The sequence below is a fragment of the Acomys russatus genome, chromosome 32 (assembly GCF_903995435.1).
Source record: "Acomys russatus chromosome 32, mAcoRus1.1, whole genome shotgun sequence".
Classification (NCBI taxonomy): Eukaryota; Metazoa; Chordata; class Mammalia; order Rodentia; family Muridae; genus Acomys; species Acomys russatus.
In genome coordinates this window covers 44,460,370-44,481,132 of record NC_067168.1, presented here as the reverse complement: position 1 = coordinate 44,481,132, position 20,763 = coordinate 44,460,370, and the positions used below count along the sequence as shown (strand labels likewise).

The 20,763-nt window shown below is 48.1% G+C and overlaps 1 protein-coding gene across 2 annotated transcripts in view; it reads right to left on the bottom strand.

The window, feature by feature from the left end:
• Ctdspl (CTD small phosphatase like) overlaps nt 1-20,763 on the bottom strand; it is a 110,097-nt gene that overhangs the window by 24,300 nt on the left and 65,034 nt on the right. For both annotated transcript variants that reach the window (XM_051140817.1, XM_051140818.1), the window contains exon 2: nt 4,606-4,760. In XM_051140817.1, coding sequence (XP_050996774.1) covers nt 4,606-4,760 — 155 coding nt within the window. The remainder of the gene's footprint in view (nt 1-4,605; nt 4,761-20,763) is intronic.

Here is a 20,763-nt window from a genome sequence, read left to right as displayed (position 1 = left end):
TACCTTGGAGGGTTCACAGTTATTTGGAAAAGACCACCTGCTGGCTGCTGTAGGCACTAGCCAATCTTTATCCAGCCATCCTGGTTCTCTCCCGGGAACATGGCAGTTAGTTAGGGATAGGCCTTGGCTGGCTCTGGTCACTAGAGTCAAACCCTACAGGGACCCTGACGGTCAAGGAAGCCAAGATGCCGGCCATTGTCACTGTAGGCCCATGAATGAGATAAGGTAAGCTGTCACCCATAGCAGCTCACAGGCAACTACGGAGCTGTGGAGATGTGGCACGCCCAAACTAAGATGTGAGCTAAGTATACAATACATACATTAGCTCTTGAACTGGTAAGATAAAAAAGAAATTATCTCAGTAAAGTCATTCTACTGGTCCTATGTTCAAATACTTTGGATATGTTGGGTTAAGTAAAATATTATTAAAATTATTTTCATTTGTTTAAAAATATTTTTTGAAATGTGACTAGAATGATTTAAATTAGATTTGTGACTCACTGTATTTCCACAGACGACTAAGCCAACCTATGACAAATAATGGGTGAAGGGAAAATAAATTGAATAACATTCCGAACTATTTTTTTAAAATTAACTTTAAAATTAAAAAATATTTTATTTTTTTTCATGTGTATGAGTTATTCTGTCTGCATGTACGCATGCAGAATCTGCAGAGGCCCGGAACTGGATGTAATTACAGATGGCTGTAAGGCAACACATGGGTGGTAGGGACTGAACCTGGGTCCTCTGCGTAAACTCTTAACCACTGATCCATCTCTCTAGCCTGATTAAGTTAGCTTTCGTTTATTTTGTTTGGGGGTAAATGCGTGCCATTGCTTGTACATGTGTGATAGTCAGAGGGCAACTTGCAGGAGCCAGTTCTCCCCTTCTGCCCTAGGAGGCAGACCTTAGGCCCTCAAGCTGAGTAGCAGGCACCTTTAACCCGCTGAGCCATCCTTCTGGCCCAGCTTGTATTGCTGTCAGCCTATCGGTTTTGAGGTTGTCACTGGGCTCATGATGAATAGCCGGCCTACCCACTGGTCGTTCCTCATTTTGGCTAAGCATACAAACACACCCAGCTGAATTTCTCTATGTATGTCCTCCTTGCTGCAGCTGGGCAGCCCTGGGACAAAGTTCTGGATTTCCCATAAAAGCAAAGATGTAAGAAAAAGGTGGCTAGTGCCACCCATCTCCCTCTTCCTCCCATGAATGTAGACCTTGTGTCTGAGGCGTGGAACTTAAAATGCATAACAGGGGGGCACAGAGACGGGGGACAGCCAAGAAGAAAGATGTCCAAGTGGAAGACCACACAGTCTGGGGGTCCCATGTCACCACCAACCTACCAGCTGGCTGACTCAGCCTTTACACACTAGAAAAATGATCAGTTTAAGCTACTGGTTGTCAGTTTTCTTTTTCCCATCTGGTGGCAGGTATGTCCTTGGTAATGGTGTGCAGCTGAATCTGCCAAACCATCTAATGTCACCTTTGTCACCTGTCAGCAGAGTCTGGTTCACTCTGGTTTTATGTTCTCTCTCTATCCAACGCTTCTGTTTTTCCTCAGCAGCCATGGAAAGTCAGGATCTAAACTCAGACATTCGTGCTTAAAAAGCATCTCCCCGGGCCATGGGGGCTCACAGACTGAACCACCAACCAAAGAGCATGCATGGGCTGGATCTAATAAATTAATGGAAAAAAAAAAAAAAAAAAAAAAAAAAAAGAAAGAAAGAAAGAAAAGAAAAGTATCTCCAAGCCTAGGGCTAGTTTTCTGACATACACAATTTCTGCTCTGTAATCGTCTTTACCCTTTGAGTAATCTGTACACGTGTATCACATAGTCTTCTGTCCTTTATTGTCACTGATGAGAATTCTGCAATTAGTATAATTGCTTTCTCTGGAAACAACATGTTCTGGTAGCCCATAGGACATGCTACCTTAAGGCAGAGAGCTTCATCAGCACATACATGGGGACGTGCTCTCCTGCCTCCCAATCCTGTGGGGGACCAATGAGCTTTTCAGTGGTGACCACAATCTATCTTTTTCAGCTCAAGATTAAAAAAAAAAAAAAAGAAATCTGCCTCTACGTTTGCTTCTGGAACATCTGTTGGCCAGCCGTTCTCCTAAATGGCTTCTTTTCCTCCAGTGGTTTCTGTCTCTAAGTTTCTGGTCCGAGTTCTACGATATTTTTCCCATTTTCTTTTTCAGAATTCGTTTTCAGCTCTCGGAAGTGGCTGTTTCTCCCATTTTCTTGAGTTTTATGTTTAGTGCCGTGAGCATTTGAGTCCCACAAGCCTCTTCTGATCCAGAATGGCTTTCCTGCGTCATCTGTAGAGGCAGGCAGTCCTGAGTGGCCATAGAGGCTGTGTCTATCTCTTCTACTGTTCCCGGCAAGGGGTCTCAAGTGCTAGTTTTTCAACATGGACCTCTCAGCTGAGGCTTCCTTTTTCTTTGGTTATGTAAGGCCGTGTGTTCTGACTGTGGCTGGCCGCTCTGTCCATTAGGATCTGTGGGGGATGAGGAAGCACCAGGAGGCCCAGAGGAGCCCTGTTTCCATGGACCAGCAGAGGCAAAGAAGATCCACATGATCAGATGCCAGGGTACAGGAAACCAAGCCTCTCAATTTACCACACAGGGTCCCCACACAGCAGTCCTTCCCCAGCACGTCCATGGGCCTCCTAGTGGCTGACATTTCATGTCTGTCTTAGGATTCTACAGAAAACAAATGTTTGCCTTGTCTCTCTCCAGCCCTGCTTGCTGTCCCTGTGGCCCATGCCAGGCTGGCTGGCCCACAAGCTTCTGTGCACTGGCCCCCCTCCCAACGATGCATCTCCCAGGACTGCATTAAGGTGGGCTCTGGATCTCTGAACCCAGGCCATCAGCTTGTGCATAGGCGTTTTACTTTCTGTGAATTCTACAGTGAATATTTCTTTATGTTAATAATCATGACATATGGTTCTTTGGGACATGTCACCTTTAACCAAGCTACTATATAGCTAGGTTGTAGCTCTTTTAACCAACTACTTCTTTTTTAAACCCCTTCTTGGAATCATTACGTGTCTGAAAATATACCTCCCTTGCCTCCGGAAGGCTAGCTTTGTGTGTGTGTGTGTGTGTGTGTGTGTGTGTGTGTGTGTGTGTGTGTGTGTGTGTACACGTATGTGTGAATATGCGTATATGGAGGTCAGAGGTTTGCATCAGGTACCTTCCTGGGCCATTATGAGCTATGCCGGATAGCATCTTATAGTTCAGTCTTTGTACATTCCACAATGACATTTTTTTGTGTGTGAAATACTCTAAGATGCTACTTCCTTCTACATTGGCAAGTGTCTCCTCAGAAATATAAACGTGTCAGCACCCTCTTAATACCACTCAGTGCTATGTTGCGGCCTCCATTTCCCACACCAAACTCAAGCATCACCTGTAAAACCTCCATAGACAGGAAAAGGATTGCTGCACATTTGGCAACATCAAATATTATTCGTGTTTTTAGCTACATGTCAAAACAATCAGATGTTTGGGTATATCCCACATTTGGCTAGTTGTTTCTCACTTAAATATATTTTTCTCACTTAAATATGTAGAGTGTGTGTGTGTGTGTGTGTGTGTGTGTGTGTGTGTAAAAATATGAAAGCCAGAAGAGGGCACCACACCCTCTGGACATCTCACAATCTTAACATGGGTGCTGGGGACCAGACTCCAGTCCTATAGGAGGGCAGCAAGTGCTCTGAACCACCGCTGAGGCACTGAGCCATCTCTCCAGCCCAAAGGTCTACTTCTTACTGTCCGTTTATATTCTTTGGAGCATAATGTTTTGTGACTTGTGCGTCTGCAAGCTCTAACCACGTTTCCCGTCGGCAATCTCCTTTGTCTTTTTCGACGCCTGTTTTGTTTTCCCTAACCTGGAATCTGATGTTGACAGAGCTCATTGGAATCTGGTCTCTTTGCTTGTTCCTGGATGCTGTCTCTTTGTTCATCCTCATATTCTTATCTGTTCTGAGACATTTTGTTTCAGATGTGTCTGTCAGACAGGCCGTGGGTGGTTTTGGGTTTTGACCTATTAGGAGGATCTAACACACACACCCCAGCAAACACTCTACACTGAGCTGTGTCCCCAGCCCTTCCGCTCGGCTAAACACACACGTGTTAAACACATGTTGTTATTACACAAAGTAGCAAAACTCAGTCACACTCACTGCTCGTCTGCTCTGTATCTTATTTTGCCTATTCTTATGTCTGCTAATGGCTCCTTTTAAAACAATTATAGTGTGCATGTATGTGTGTGTGTGTGTGTGTGTGCGCGTGTGTGCGCGTGTGTTTGTGCATGTGTGTGCCCATGTCTCAGTGTACATGAAGAGGCCAGGGACACCTTGTGGGAATCATTTCTATCATGTGGGTTTTGGGGCTTGAACTCGAGTCATCAAGCTTGACAGCAAGCCCCTTTACCAGCTGAGCCACCTCCCTGGCCTCAAATTTCCATCCTACGTGCTTGTTGCCTAAAAAGATTGAGCCCGAGTCTCAAGTGGCTGCGTGCACAATTTACGTCTTCTCGTGAGGGAGTCTGTCAAGGGTGTGGCACACACGTGACTGCGGTTTCCCACACACACTGACCTTCTGAAGGCTGCCGTTCTCCTCCACCAGTGGTGGAAGCACACTGGGGCTGCTGGGTGGAGGGGCTTCCACATTGTAGTCTCGGAAGCAGCAGAAGAAGGAGCTGAGGATGCTACGGCCTCTCTGCTTCTTCAGGCTGACGCTGCGCTGGGAAGCTGGGGAGAGAGAGAGAGAGGGCACGCGTGAGTGACTGAGGCAACTGTGCTGTGCAGTACTGCAGTGTGCAGCCGCCTCCTCGACCCTTCAGCTCGGTGGGCGTTGCTTTACTCCTTCACTGCACAGTCCTCAGTGTCATTGTCACCTGCGTTCTGGAGCACTTAGCAGCATTCCTACCCTGCACGGAGCACTACCTCAAAAACAATTCCTTTTCACGAACACACCGGACCTGACCCTCTCAGAAGTACCCTCCTACGGGGCAGCAGGCAAGAGCCTCTTTGAACCTCAGTTCTCGGATACTTCCTGTGCATTGTGGAGATGGTTGGTTGGCTTTATGGGTTAAAAGACAAAACATTTAGATGTACAAAGGAACCCCTCTTATTAAAGTAAGTTGTTTGTCAAAGGTTAATGGGTGGATCTGCTCCCCCCCCTCAAGAACAAAGCTGAGGCGTCAACTACAGGAGCTGTGATTTGGAGAGGATGTGTGCTTTGGAGCTTCAGGAACCGGCCTGGAGGTCCAGGGTGACACAGTGCGCTAGCCTGTCCTGGATGGAGGATGGAGGCGTGAGAGGGAGGGATGGGTCCTTCTGTTTATCCAGGCTCAGGACAAGCTGCCACAAGTCAGAAAGAAGAGGTAAAACTTGGCATGATGAAAACACACCTCAGGGCAGAAGGCTGACAACTGGATGGATCGAGAATGTGGCTGGGGCAGTCCTACCACATACCAGGGCTGGGCGGGTCTGCTCTGAGCAGGAGCCACAGGGAAGGGACCCTGCTGAGGCTTGGTGGCAAATGGTTTAAATGGGAAGCAACTGTGAAGACACGTCTCTCCACGCAGGCCACCTGGCACTGCTCACTGTGTGAAGTTAGGAGTCTTCAATGCCTTCCCTCCCAAATGCGTTCAGGAGGCTCCGAGAATGTGATTTCTGAGCAACTGCTCAAAAGCGGTTGGCCTGTGGGGAAGTGGCTCAGTGGCTAGGATCTTCTGTTACACAGTAATGAAGGCCAGGGTCCTCTAACACCCATGCAACAGGCCAGGTGTTCTACACACACCTGTAATCCTGGCTCTGAGGGGAAGCAGCAGGAAGACACAAGATAGCTGAGACTAGCCCGGCATGGTGGTGCACGCCTTTAATCCCAGCACAGAGGCAGGCAGGTCGCCGCTGTGAGTTCGAGGCCAGCCTGGTCTACAAAGGGAGTCCAGGACAGCCAAGGCTACACAGAGAAACCCTGTCTTGAAAAACAAAAATAAAAACAAAAATAAAGCAAAACAACCCCCGCCCCCAAAATCCAAAAATCAAAATAAAACAAAAGATATTTGGGACTCACTGTCTTCCAGCCTAACTGGGAAAACTCAAGCCCCTGATTCAGAGATTCCATGCCTCAAAGCAATAAAGAGAGGCTGATACAGGAAGAAATATGATGCACACTTTTAGCCTCTATGTATGTGTACAAACACATACATGCTCGCACACGTGCTCACACGCACATGTATTTACACATGCTCACACACTCGCACAAGCACACATGCACACACACGTATAGGCACACCTTAAGAAAAAGATGAACTTTAGAATCCCAAGTCCTGGGCAAGCTGGCTGCTTCCATTTTCTTCATGTATATCACAGAGCCCTAGTGTTCTCATTTCAGGATTCAAACGGCTGGGTTAGAGCATTTGGCCAGGAGGCAGGTGGCCCTCCAACCATCTGGACAATAGCTGCTGTCAAGTTCAGGGCCAACGCCACACAGACCATGACATCACAAACCTCATCTCATGGACTCCTCACAGCTCCCAGGAGCTGGGTATAGGGTGTGTGTGTGTGTGTGTGTGTGTGTGTGTGTCACTGCTTCCATCTTTGCTTAGAGGGAACAGCTAGTACTTGCTGGTGCCAGGAGTGGAGCCCAAGTGGGCCTGTTTCCAAATGTGTGATTTTTCTAGTGCCCCAGTGAAGGTAAATCTTGAAACAATTGAGGTCTGATTAAGGAGCAGGGAGCAATCCCAGCACTTGGGAGGCAGAGGCAGGTGGATCGCTGTGAGTTTGAGGCCAGCCTGGTCTACAAAGTGAGTCTAGAACAGCCAAGGCTACACAAAGAAACCCTGTCTTGAAAAACCAAAAATAAATAAATAAATAAATAAATAAATAAGAAAAGAAAGGAGCAGGGAGCCTGCCAAACGGTCAGGAAGGCACTGTAATAAACTTGCCTTACTGTTACTTTGGGCGTTTAAATTTTTATGTTACACTCAAATAATTTAACTATGGGCCGGGAGACAACCAACCAAGTAACCCAACAACATGGGGGTTTCCAGGCTGAGGACACATCTCTGAGTCCATCACTTGCTTGCCTCTTAGAGACAGTGAGCAGCCTGGGAGAAAGTCCCTCCCAGTGGGCTGTTTCCATCTTTGGCTCATACAACTCTTGCTCGCCACTATTAAGAAACTACTTATATAATAAATCAACAAACCTAGCTTGGAACCAGAAAGCCACTTGTGATTTTGTACCATTGGATCACTCGCAGTCTAGACAGTCAGCACAATTAATGCAAGCAGCATGGGGTGCCGATGGCAGTGGGTCGGCTTCCTCACCTCCCTTCGGCTTTGGTGGGCTCCCTTTCTGTCAAGTAAGGGAAGCTGTGGGTCCTTCTAAGTTCCCAAGCCCTCTGGGGCTGAGAGTGGGCCACTCTCAGCGTCAGGCTAGGTGGGAAACAGAAATGTTTCCTCAGTATGGGTATATGACTAAGAGGCTGAAGCCTTGGATGCAGACCTCTCTCCAACATTTCGGCTTGTTTATCCAACCTATGTGATGGACATCTCTGTCTCAAGACAAACAAACAAACAAAGAAACAAGAAAGCAACAAAATTGCAAGGAGGGCTGGAGAGAAGGCTCAGTGGATTGTGTGCTTGCTGGGCGAGAACAGGGCTTCAAGCTGGGATCCCTGGAGCCCACATATGCACGGAGCTGGCACAGTGGTCTGCCTGCAGTTCCAGCTTCAGAAGGATCAGGCAGCTGATGCTCTGGGCTTGAGAGACTCTGCTTCAGGGAGTAAATAAGATGGAAGAGTGATGGCAGATAATTCCCAACATCAACTTCAGGCCTCCACACATCCAAACATGCATGTACACATACGCACACCACACACACGCAAACATGGAGAAGAGGAAGGAAAAAGGAGTAGAATATGGGCAGTGGCCGTGCATGTCTTTTACTCACAACATTCTGAGGGCAGAAGCAGGCAGATCTCTGTAAGTTCAAGGCCAGGCTGGTCTACAGAGTGAGCTCAAGGACAGCCAGGAATACACAGAGAAACCCTTTCTTGAAAAACAAAACAAAACAAACAGACAAATGGAAGTGGCACAGAGTGTGAGATGGGCATGAGGGCAGCGAGGGTCTGGACCAGCCTGATGAGCTGATGAGTCTGATCCAAGCGGTCAGCAATGACAGGGGCACATCCTTCCTGCATGCCTTTGTTTTGTCTCTGTAATTGGAGTGACGAAGGTTACATTTTAAGTTGTTATCAATTTGCAGCCAAGAACCAAGATATTTGTAAACCAGATCCATGGGCTACTTAAGAGCCTAGAGCGAAATTTACTCCTTAGAAGGTGACTTTAAAAGTGTGGGTAAGGGATGGTGAGATGGCTCAGCAGGTAAAAAGCACTTTCTGTACAAGCAGGCCAACCTGCGCTCAGTCCCTGAAACCCGAACGCTCTGTACCTCTGTAATCCTAGCACGCCTACTGAGAGATGGGAGGTGGGGATGGGAGAACTGTTGGCTAGCTTGGAGAAGTCCCCTGCCTCAACTCCCTGAGCTATTCTCTAACTTTTACAAGTGCTGCATGGCACACACCCATCCTATCCCCAGAAGTTTAAAGAAGTATTTGTGGGCTGAGGAGATGGCTAAGTTGGTAGCATGGTTGCTTCGAAGCAACGGGTTTGTGACTGTGGATCCCCAGTACCTATGTAAAATGCCAGGTGTGGTGGTGCATGCGGCGCATGCGTGGACTCCCAAGAAGGCAGTAGCAAGAGGAGCTGTGGATCCAGGCAAACTGGTGAGTTCTAGATTCAGTGAGAGACTCTTTGAAAAACGAAATAGGATGGAATATTGATTGAGGAGGCCATTTGATGTTGACCTCTGACCTGTACACACAGACATACCCGTGACTGTATAAATCCACATATGCACAATAAACCTCCTGCACACAGAAGGCACTTATACTTGGAGGGAGGGCTCTGAAGGTGCATGCCTCTGAACTCAAGCCTCAGAGTCCTCACTTGTTAGCTGGGTGGCTTCATCTACCTAAACAGCAACACCATGCAAAGAACAACAGCTCCCAACAGCACAGTGCCTGCAGCAAAGATATGTATGTTTGTGTAAGAGAAAAAAAAAAAACAAAAAAAACACCCCACTGGTAGCTTAAAACAGAATAAAAATGACATCTGACTTGGGCTCTGTGCAGCGTCTCGCTGTGCACAGTGAGAATTTAGCCTGTACCCAGACAACCGCGCTCACACAGACAGCCTGGCTTTATGAGACAACATGTAGGCAGACCCATTTTGGTGTTGGTGATGTGAATGCCAAACTTAGAACGTTAAGTGGCCCCTTCGAGCTTTACCTCCAATGCAGAGAACATTTCTGTATACACAGACACCAGTATAACAAAGGCGACGGGCAAAGCCCACCTCCCTGCAAGGCTTAGTGTCAGATCTTGGCCTGAGGCCCTTTCTAGGAAGGTGCATACGAAATGTGGTTAGAAAGTGCTATGATCAAAGACACTGAAGAGTGCAGGAGGCCGACCATGGGCTTTGGTTCTCTCCAGTGGCCCAAGGAGAACAGTCTAAAGAGCATGTGGCTAGAGTCCTGGCTGTGTTTATGCCAACAGGGGAGGCTATGGTAGAGTGACATCTATGCAGGGAGAGGGCATTTTGGTCCTCATTTTGTTCCCTGATGCTCTGGCTTCCTTGTAATTTCTAGAAATGTTGAAATGTCCCCAGACCAGCCACATGCCACATAATCACTGACCTTTCTTTTTCTGTTGACTGGGTCTGGTTTAGAGTACTGATGTGAGAAGTTTTGGGGCCACCCACCGTGTTGGCTTCAGGACCTAAGCCTCTGGGGTCTGTACAGATGCAGGCTTTGCATGCTCAGGGTCCTAGGCATAGCCCCACATACGCTTTGTCCCCTCCCCTCCGCTCTGAGTCACACTCCTTAGGCTGCCACACCTCTGCAACACTAAGGAATAGTTCCAGGGGCACAGCTGGTGGCTAACAGATCCGGGGGGGAAAAGGACCCACTGTCTTCAGTTGTGCTGCAAGCCAGGGCCATACCAAGGACACTGGCCTGTCTCCCTGGATCACACAACCAGATGAACAGGCATGAACATGAGAGAGACTTGTGGGGTGAACACGGGGTGGGTAGGGATGGTGGGGAGACAGGAGCAAAAGAGTCCAAGAACAAATATAATGAAACCTAGGGCGTTCAAGATAAACAGCAGCGGTCGACTTTGCTAAAACTCCAACACCCCCCGCCGCAGTAAAGACATCTTAGCATCAGTGAACACGAAGGTCTGCCTTTAGTTCCCATGACGTGAGGCTTGCCTCTCCCTGGCACAGGGGCCATGTCACCCTTGACGCAGAGTCAGAAGAAAACTAGTGCATCAGTGACAAGGCACCTTTGCTCAACCCAACAGCAGAGTTTCCCAAGTCCATCGTGCACTTCTCTGTAAAGCCCGAATTTAGCAAGGAGCTGCAAGGTGACCTCAACAAGAGTCCCTGCGCCTTCACAGAGGAGCACTTCCAATATCCACCTTTCCTCACACGATGACTCGGAGCTGTGGCCTGTCTTCGTCAAGAACCCTGATAGGGTGGGCCTCGGGATGGATCAGCCGGTAATGGTGACCTGAGTTCATTCCCCAGACACTACAGAAGGAGAGAGCTGACTCCTACAAGCTGTCCTCTGACCTCCACACCTGTGCTATGGCACCACCCCACCCACACATACAAAGACAGTTAGTTAGGGCAGAACCCCCTAACTCCTGATGACTTCTCATTGACCTCCACTCTGCTTGGCCATAACCACTGCTTGTCCATGTTGCATCCAAACCCTACCGAGGGTCTGGACTGAGGGCTCTTCCCCCCATTGCAATAGTTGGGAATACAATCCCGTTGCTATCACCCAGTTCCGGTTTCCTACAACAAGGTACAGATTCAGCTGGTGACGTGACACAGCACCCAAAACTGCCCCACGAGATGCTTTTTCTTATCAAACTCAAGTAATCCAGGGGCCCAGAGGGGCTGGCATGGTGAGTAAGGGAACCCACTGGGCAAGCATTAAGGCGTGAGTTTATATGCCTGACACCTGTTCCAAAAGGGACCATAACCCCGCACTATGAGGGATGGAGACAGGGTGCTTGTTGGCTGCTAGCTCAGCTCCGGGTTCAGAGGCTACCTCAAGCGGATGAGCAGGAGCACCAATGTTCTCCTCAGGGAGGTGTCTATACCTGTATGCCCCCACCACGCCCACGAGAGCGCTGCACAGCAGACATATGTCAGCAAGCCCTGTGTCCTGCTGGATGGTTCTTGCTGCTGAAACGTCAATGCCACTCACAGGCGTGTGAGAGCACCGCACACGAGTTACTCTCCTAAAGAGACCATACTACTGAATTCACAGCTACGTCATGCGCCCTCTAAAAAGGAGGGTGAGGGCGAGGGCCTTCGCGGAGGCCAACACAGAATGAATGCTTCTTTCTTCCTTCCTAGAACGGGCTCCTATCTCTGGCTGCCTCCCAGGCCGTGGTCTGGAATGGGTGTCTAACAGGAAATTCTGGGCAGCAAACGCATACATTGCATTCCTTTCCTGGCCCCCCGACAGAGCCACCCACAAACACAGCTTCCCCTCTGTTGGAATAAAGTGGGAGTGTCCAGAGTGGAGAGAGAGAGGCAGGGCCGCAGCCCACACAGAGTTCAAAAGATTTGTCAAGAGAAGAGTCACCTTCTGAGATATCCAACCAGCCTCTGTTTTATCAGTGGATTTTAGGGGGGGGGGGCTGAAAGGGTGCTTCTGGGAACTCAAAGCTGGCAGTGAGCTGACCGCTTCCTTCTGAGGTAACATTTGTTGACTGTATTTGTGTGAGGTCCTTTATATAAGCCCCCTCTGCTCTTCATAGTGTATAGTACAGTTATAACCGGCCCATTTCCCTGGTGAGAAACACACTGAGATTCCCAGCACCAACCTTTGTCTAGTGCTCTTTCCCCCAGCCCCTCGCCCCAGCCCCGTATGTTGGGGGTCATTTCCAGGGACGTCTGCCGTATCTGAGCCCTCAGTTCCTTATCTTCACCTCAGAGGCAGCACATGTGAACTACAAGGGGAGCCAGGTCTCGCTAGGAAACCACATGGTGGGCAGAACCGTGCCCTCACTGTATCCAGGGCAAGCCTCTCAGCGATGATGCTTGGGAGCCCCCACTCTACCTGGAACACCCTTCCTTGCCTCAGCACTTTTCTGGGTCCCCATGAGCAGGGACACTCATGGAGCTCCTAAGCAGCAGGGCTGGTTAAACGAGCCAGGTTTATGTGAGCCACCACTGCAGGCAGCGTTGTTTTACACCGAGAGCCATGGTAACTAACAGCACAAAGGATTTAAGCAGCTGAATAGAAACACAGGTTAAAATTTAACAGTAATCAAATAAACGGCGTTCCTTATTAACTGAACAAAAATGAGCAATCCAGCAAACAGACATGAAGCGTGGGATGCACTGCCCCTTCTATGGCTGGCCACAACTTGTTTGAAACGCAGGAGGAGGAACATGTCGCAGGAAGTGTTTGTGACAATTAACTGTCAGCTTGACACAGTTGGGTGGGAAGAGGCACGGAAGGGCTCTCTAGGTCAGGCTGGCCTGTGGGCATGTGTGTCTGGGTGGGGCGTGTGCTGGGTTGTCTTGATTGGGTGGGGGAAGACCCAGCGAGTGGCACGGCTCTCTGTGGAGCAAGCTGGCTGAGCAGCAAGCGTGTGTGCACCATTCTCTCTGCCCACGACGGTGGATGTGACCAGTTTGTTCTAATTCCCTGCACTTTGACCTCTCTGCTATGACGGAATAGGGCCTGGCACAAAAATAAGCCCTTTCTCCCATAAGTTGCTTTCTGTTGTGGTATTTTTTACCATGGCAACAGAGATGAAGGTAGAGGAGTGAAAATGCAGGAGAGGCAGATGCAGTGGCTACACACATCAAGCCCTGTGTGTACAGGAGTGAGCCTTCTCCATGGGATGTGTATAGTCAGCCCAGACCACCTCAGGCCTGGGTCCAGCTTGTATCGGCAGTACAGGCTGGATAAACTCTTGAAGGTGGGCTATGGGTGTTTTGGGGACCTTGCAGTCTTGTTCACAGTCCTGTGCTTAAATATGCTAGTGTACCACAGGCCTGCCAGACTAGACGCTGAATTAATTACTTTCATCACTGGATAAAACACCCTGACCAAGGCAACTTGATTTGGGCTCCAGTTTTCAGTGGGAAAAAGAGTTCATGAAGGTGGAGTAACGACATGGCAGCCGGAGCAGGAAGTGGACAGTTCACATCTCCTAACCATAAACACGAAGCACAGAGAGTGAGCGTCAAGTGTCATGAGGATTTTAGCTGTGAACCCTCCCCTCCGCCCTCATACACACCCAGTTCCCTGACAGTGATATTACCCCAGCAAGGCTACACCTTCTAATACCCCCCCGCCACCCCCACCCCCTGCCAAACAGCGTCATCAACAGGGGACCAAGTGTTCAAATACCCGAGACTATGGGGGACTGAATGTTAATGACTGGATCAATGAACCAAGGTGCAGAACGATGGAAGCAACCAGAACACTGAACAGGAGGAACTGCATCCTGCCATGGGAGAGCTGGGTCCAACAGTGCCACTCTGTTGAAGTCCTTCTGGCCCACGGTAAGCCACTCCTCTAAGCGGTTGCCATCCATGCCACCCACACTGGATCAGTTCTCCATTCCGGGCACCCAACTCATAGTTCCCTGCTACTTTTTTTGACATGTGCATTTGTGGTGTGTGTGTACGTGTGCGTGTGTATTGAGCATGCGTGTGGAGGCTAAAGGTTGACAATGGGTGTTTTTCTTGGTCTTTCTCCACTTTATTCGTTGAGGCAGATTCTCTCACCGACCCCTGGAGCTTGCTCTAGGGCATCACTGTCTTCACCTCTTGAGCACTAGGAGCCACCATGCCCTCTTGGCTCTGCATGGGTTCTAGAGGTCCTAAGCGAGCCTCGTAACTGAATGACAAGTGCTTGGCCTGCCAAGCTATCTCCCTCCCCACACTACACACACACACACACACACACACACACACACACACACACACACACACACAATCTTTCTCTCTCTCTCCCTCTTCTTCCCTCTCTCTCTCTCTCTCTCTCCTACCCTCCCCCCCCCCCCCACCCCTGGCCCTGTCTGTCTTCCTCTTTTGGTCCTCCTCTCTTGCTCTCCATGCCCCTCTCCTCCCAAAGCCTGGTCTCATCTACTGGCCATGTTTACTTCCTCTTCCTGATCCGGACCCTTCTTCCAGATGCCCCTGCTTGCGCTCTTCCTCATAGCCACAATAAAAACCTTCCCATCAACCACAACAAAAAACAATGAATCCAAGCTTAGGTAAAGTGCACCAACGTGCTATGGGTGACTATTTCTGGCTCACAGGACTGGAGTGAGTATTACTTTTTTGGGGGGAGCGGGGGGAGGGGCAGTACTCTGCTATGATTAATGACCACAATCTATATAATACTTCCTATGGAAAATGTGGTAAATATTACCTAAAATGTTAGTTTCTAGCTCATGAAACGGATCCTTTCACACCCTCATTTTGATGGGCTGGCTGCTGTATCCTAAAGAAGTTCAGGAATTTTACCCAAGACGATGACAAAGGTGGTAAAGAGCACTTTGTTCATACCCCAGTGGTCTGTGTTCACAACCTTGTCCTATATTGCCTGCCAATGACGCGCGTGGAGGTGCCTCAAATGAGAAAGGCAGTCTGCATATGTTGCATGTGACACACTACCGGAAGCTTTAAAAAATGACATCATTACATTTGCGCGCATGCGCGCGCACGTGTGTGTGTGTGTGTGTGTGTGTGTGTGTGTGTGTGTGTGTGTGTGTTCCTGTGGAGGCCTGAGGACAACCTCTGGGAGCCGATTCTCCTGTTCCACCATGTCGGTCCCCTACATTATATTCTGGTTGCTATGCATGGCAGCAAATGCTTTACCCACTGAGCCATCTCTCCATCCTACGCTCATAAACTTCAAAGCTCAAAAGTAAAATAAAATGCACATACATGCTCATGTTCTATGTGCTGAGAGCATCCCTGGAAGGTATGACAAAGGACCAAATGTTCCTGAAAGAGAAATCAGGAGAATGAAGGACAGTGGGAGGGAGGGTTTTCACTGTTCCTGGCATTGTAGGGTTTTGTATTGTGTATTAAAATAACAGTTGCATATTGTATATTCATGAAAGCAATAATGCAAAAATAGTGCTGTGGAGACAATGCAGCACTCAGTGTTTTTTGTGTTGCGTATTATACCTTTAAGATAATTTGGGCTGGAAAAATGGCCAGTCGGTTAGAGCCTTTGCCCAATGAGCCCAAAGACCTGAGTTCAATTCCCAGAGTCCCACCATGGAAGGAGAGAACTGACTAGAAAATTGTCCTTGATGCTTGTGGATAATCTGCTAGTGGGGCAGTCAGAGTGATGTGCATTTTCATGCACAGGAGGTCCACTCTGGTGTGCCAGCAGGAGCCCTGGTGCTGGTGTGGCCTGCACACTGCCTCTGCCTGCCTGAAAGGCGACAGGTGCAACTTGCTGTGAGTCTAATTTGTACCCCTCTGACTGTCCTCTAAGCTTTCAGCCTCCTGGATGCTTTTTGGGCATTTTTATTTCTTTTGAGAATCATCGGGGTAAAGCTACTCTTTGAGGGATCCTGTTTTTCTATGTAATTTCCCTTTGTCATGCTGACAGTGCTGTGTGTAGGAAATAGCATCTGTCTGAGGCCAGCTAAAATATCCGAGAGTAGCTATGGATAGGCAGAAATGTGAAGTTTCCAGAGAGTCAACTCTAACAAATTTTCCTCTCTTTGTTTTTTGAGGTGCTAGGGACCAAACCCAGGGCCCCACATGTGAGTGTGTTACCACTGTCGCACTGAACTGCATGCCTAGCCCTACGTCTAGCAATCTTTCAGAGACAGTTCTTTTCCACCTCGTATGGCACACTAATTATTTATATATTTCTGCTAGTATTATTTTAAGTGAACATTTCTTTGCCTGGGGTTTCCTCTGGTTTTCAGAATACACTAATGTCCATTTTCCCCAAACACTAACCCAATATCCTATTATTTATTGAGCAGGCCATCCTGCGAACCTATTCAGCCTGCTGCTCTGTTCTATATGTTAGTCTGATCCGCTCCCCTTTGTGTGCCAGGAAACCGCACCTTTTGAGTATAGATTTATTGTCCTATATTTAATAGCAGTAGCCCCTCTTTACATTTGTACTTGAAAATGTCATGGCTGGCCTAACCTTTTATGCTTCTAGACAAATATCACAGTTAGTTACTTACCAAATTCTAAAACAAAATAGCACTGGGAATGAGTTTCCTTAGATTCATAAAATATATATCCACCACGTCTAGTTAATTCTATTTGAAGTTATAAATGAAGGCTGAAGTGAAAGGGTTTTAAAAACCAATTTTGTTGTATTATGCCTAAAGCCGATGCCAAGGTTGAGTGGCCTCGTCTACTGGCCTAAAATAGACTGAGTGAGTACTGAATATGTTTTGTGTAATCTCCATGGCAACTACAAAGACAATACTTATAGGAGAGAAACTAAAGAAACAGAAAGGAATGGAATCATCTCACCACACAAAAAGACCAATGAGACACACAGACAGACGGAAACGAACTTATGTAAAATAGAAAACAGCAATATGACAATAATTCTCTTTCTACCAATGGTTACTTTCAGTGTAAATAGATTAAGCTCCAATCACAATACGTAAAGCGACTGAACGAAATGTCAAGATCCAACTGCACGAGGCTCGCTCAGAGCCCTAGGAGAGTAAGCACAGGCTAAGGACAAACGGATGGGAGAAGGTGTTCCGTGCAAACAGGATGAGACCAGAGTGGAGCTGACAATGCAGACTTAAGTCAGGAGCTGCCACAAGAGACAGAAGGCGTCACATGATAGAGCTGGGAAGGTGGCTCAGTTCTAAGAATGTTTACTGTGCAAGCATAAGACCTGAGTTTGCTGTCCCAGCACCCATGTAAAAAGCTGGGCATGGCTGGGCCTACCAGAGACTCCAGCACTTAGGGGTTAGAGACGGGAGGAAGCTGGAGCCTATTGGCCAGCTAGCCTGGCCCTAAGGATCAGTGAGAGATTCTGTTACAAGGCAATGGGGGAGGGAGGGAGGGAGAGGAGCCAATGCCTTCCCAAATTTGGTCTCTGCATGCATTTGTACGGGTGTGCCCCCCTACACACACACACTCGATACATTCAGTGGGAAGATTTATAACAGTTACATAAGTTCCCAACATCAGAGGGCTGGAGACAGCTAAGGCTGACAAGACTGAGAAGCAGACAACATCACAATGATATTTCAAAATCCCGTTCTGAATAATAGAACACCAATAAAGAAAACAAAGGACTGAGCAACGAGACCAAATGGACCTAGGAGATGCGGACAGAACATTCCAGACACCGCCGGACACACATTCGAGGACGTCCTTCGGAGCAGATCAGGTGTTGTCACAGAACAAGTCGTAAGAATGTGAGGAAGGAGGGACTCACTCCTGGATCTTCCCTGGATCCAGGGATCCTTCCCACAGCCGAATGAACCTAAGTCTGTGCAGCAGGAGAAAAGCTGGAGACCCACAGGGGGTGGAAATCAAGCACTGCACCCGTAAACACCCGCCAAAGAAACAACCAGCGGAATTGGATCTTGAAATAAACAAAACCACAACATGCCAAGACACAGGGAGTGGTAGTGGACTGAGAGGAGCAGATAGCTATGGCTACCACATGAAAATGGGAGGGAGACAGATGGGCCGGGGAGGTGGGGAGGTGGCTCAGCTGTTCTCCAGAGGACCCGGGGTCGATTCCCAGTATCCGTGTGGCAGCTCACAGCTCACAATTACTTGTAACTCCAGTTTCAGGGGACCTGAAGCACTCTCCTGGCTTTTGCAGGTATCAGGCATACACATGGTACACAGACTGACAAGCAAGGAAAACACCCATACACATAAAATAAATTTTACAGAAAGAGGGCAAGCAAACAACCTATCTTTATGTGTCAAGGAAATAGAAAAAAAGAACAAACAGCCTGTAATCCCAGCACTGGGGGAGGCCACTGAGCCTGCTGGCAGGGCCTGCCTTTCCCAGGTCAAGGACAACTTTGGGAGTGGGAAACAGAAACAACATCTGCAACTTCCTTTGTGCTAGGTATGGAGAGAGAGAGAGAGAGAGAGAGAGAGAGAGAGAGAGAGAGAGAGAGAGAGAGAGAGAGAGGAGAGAGGAGAGAGGAGAGAGGAGAGAGGAGAGAGGAGAGAGGAGAGAGAGAAGAGGAGAGAGAGGAGAGAGGAGAGAGGAGCGAGAGAGGAGAGAGGAGAGAGGAGAGAGGAGAGAGAAGAGAGAAGAGAGAAGAGAGAGAAGAGATGGCACTGCTAATTCTTAGGAGTGGTCAGCCAAGGCTTCCCCTGGGCTCAGTGGCCCGCCCATGGAAGTGGAGTGCAGCAGAGCCGGAAGAGTGGAGAGGGGAGGATAAGAAGGGACATTTATATGGGAGAGACGAAAAGTTACAATTTATTTAGGAGAAAGTGAAGACCCTAAATTGTCAAGTTGCCAAGTGCATACCACCAGGAGAAGCAGTGGGGCAGTGGCCAATGAATGCTTTCCGGAGGGACAGGAGGAAGGCTGTGCTCTTAGAAGGCCAGTGTCTGAGGGAAGGACAGACAGCAAGGGGCTCAACTCCACATCAGTTGGGGGAAGCCTACTAAAACTAGCTAGTTAGAGCCTTCCTGCCATCAGCCTTGGGTCTACACAGAAGGGCAGCCTCAGGGAACGTTCAGATGCATTTTTGTTTTTTGTTTTTTCAAGCTAGCAACAATAAGGAAGAGAACCAAACAGCTCTGAGACAACTTCTCCGGCAGGATGCCCCAAACCACATGCATCCCACAGATCCCCTAATTTTAGAAATCACACTGGAATCTGTCTGACCAAAATAGGCCTGGTCCCAAATATTTACTTTTGGAGTTATTTTCAAGTTGTGCAGATAGGAAGGTCAACATTAGCTGGGGACATTTTACATGCTGCCCATCGAGGTCATTTCTTTTTTGGGGGGGGTCTTTCTTGGACATCCTCTGCACAAAAGCTGGCAACGGCAAAACAAAGCTGAGGCAAAGGCTGCTGGCACCCATCTTCAGTCTCTCAGAGATCCACTACTTCTGGAGCTCACAATCCTGTTTCCTTTCCTTTTTTTAAAAAAACATGGGTAAACAATTCCAATCACCGGGCAGAGACCAAAATGGACAAAGGAGCACATGGTGGGCCTAAGAGGAATTTATTTTTATCATACGAACAGGACACATGTACTCTCCTCTCCACAGGCCAAATAATAAAACAGTCCTATTTTGTTTGTATTTTATCAAATTCTTACCTCAAGACTTTAAAACAAACAACAACAAAATCAAAACCAACCAACCAAATAAAAACAGTTTGACTGTCAAAAGGAACTTTCTCTGAGGGCAAGGTGCCTGCTGTACAAGCACCAAGCTCTGAGCTAAGAGACCCAGGACCCATTAAGGGCAGGGTACACTGGCTGGCGGGTATTGGGTATCTGTAACACCCCGCCCCGTCCCGCCCCCCCCAACCCCCCCCCACCCCCGCCCTCTCCTCCGCTGACCAGCTCTGTGGCCTGGCAGTCTACTTAAAATGCTGAGCTCCAGATCCAGTGAGAGACCCTGCCTCAACAGATGAGCCTCGGAGGACTCCATTGGACACTGACCTCTGGCCTCCACCCCCATGCCAGTCAGCTGTCTGTTTTCCTAGTTTTGAAACATGATAAAAACAAAAACAAAAACAAAAACAAAACCCTCTCCCCTTTTTAGTTTTAGAGAAAATTGGAACAGGAGAATTTCTTTATTACCTATTAACATTTATTTATTTATTGTGCACAAATGCATGTGTGTGTGTGTGTGTGCGCGCGTGCGCGCATGTGTGTGTGTGGGCACATGTGCGTGTGTCTGCATATGCCACAGCATGAGTGAAGAGGTCAGAGAACACCCTATGATAGCCGCAGGAGCAGCTTTTCTCCTATAGCCATGGAGCCCTGGGGATAGAACTCAGGTTAGCAGTCTTGCCTGGAAGTGCCTTTACTTTCTCAGGGGCCTCTCTGTCCCTGGAACAGAGGAGTTGCTGCTTGTAACCTTTTGTTCCATGCGGGATGTCACCCTTCCGTTTTCAGACTGGCTCTGCAGATGCCATCATATGGGGGTGCCTGTGTTTTCCCTTCCTGACACCAGAGTTTTCGGATAGCCTGATCTAATGCTGTTGGTTGGATACTGTATTGGCTAACAAGTGTGTGGTGTTTTATTTTCACCTCGCTGACAGTTTATGTCAGAATGTCACCTTTGATGGCTTACAGTTTTCAATTATCCAGTTTGAGTTTCCAGGACTTTTAAAGAAATAATTTAAAGAACTTTTATAAAGGTATTTTTTTCCTTAATGTAGATTTTCTATAAGACACAGTACTTTCATAAATGGGGAAAAAAAAATAACAAATGACCCTGCGGAACCTCTCTAGATGAAATCACATAAAGCTCATATTTCAAAATAGATTACACATTGGGGACTGAACACAGAGTAAGAAATAGCTCGCAGTTGCTCCTCCACAGAGCTCCACTCTGCCAGGGAGATCAGGTACGTTCAGAACACACTTGAACTATTGGTTGGGATGGCAGCTCTCAGGGACTTCTCGAGAAG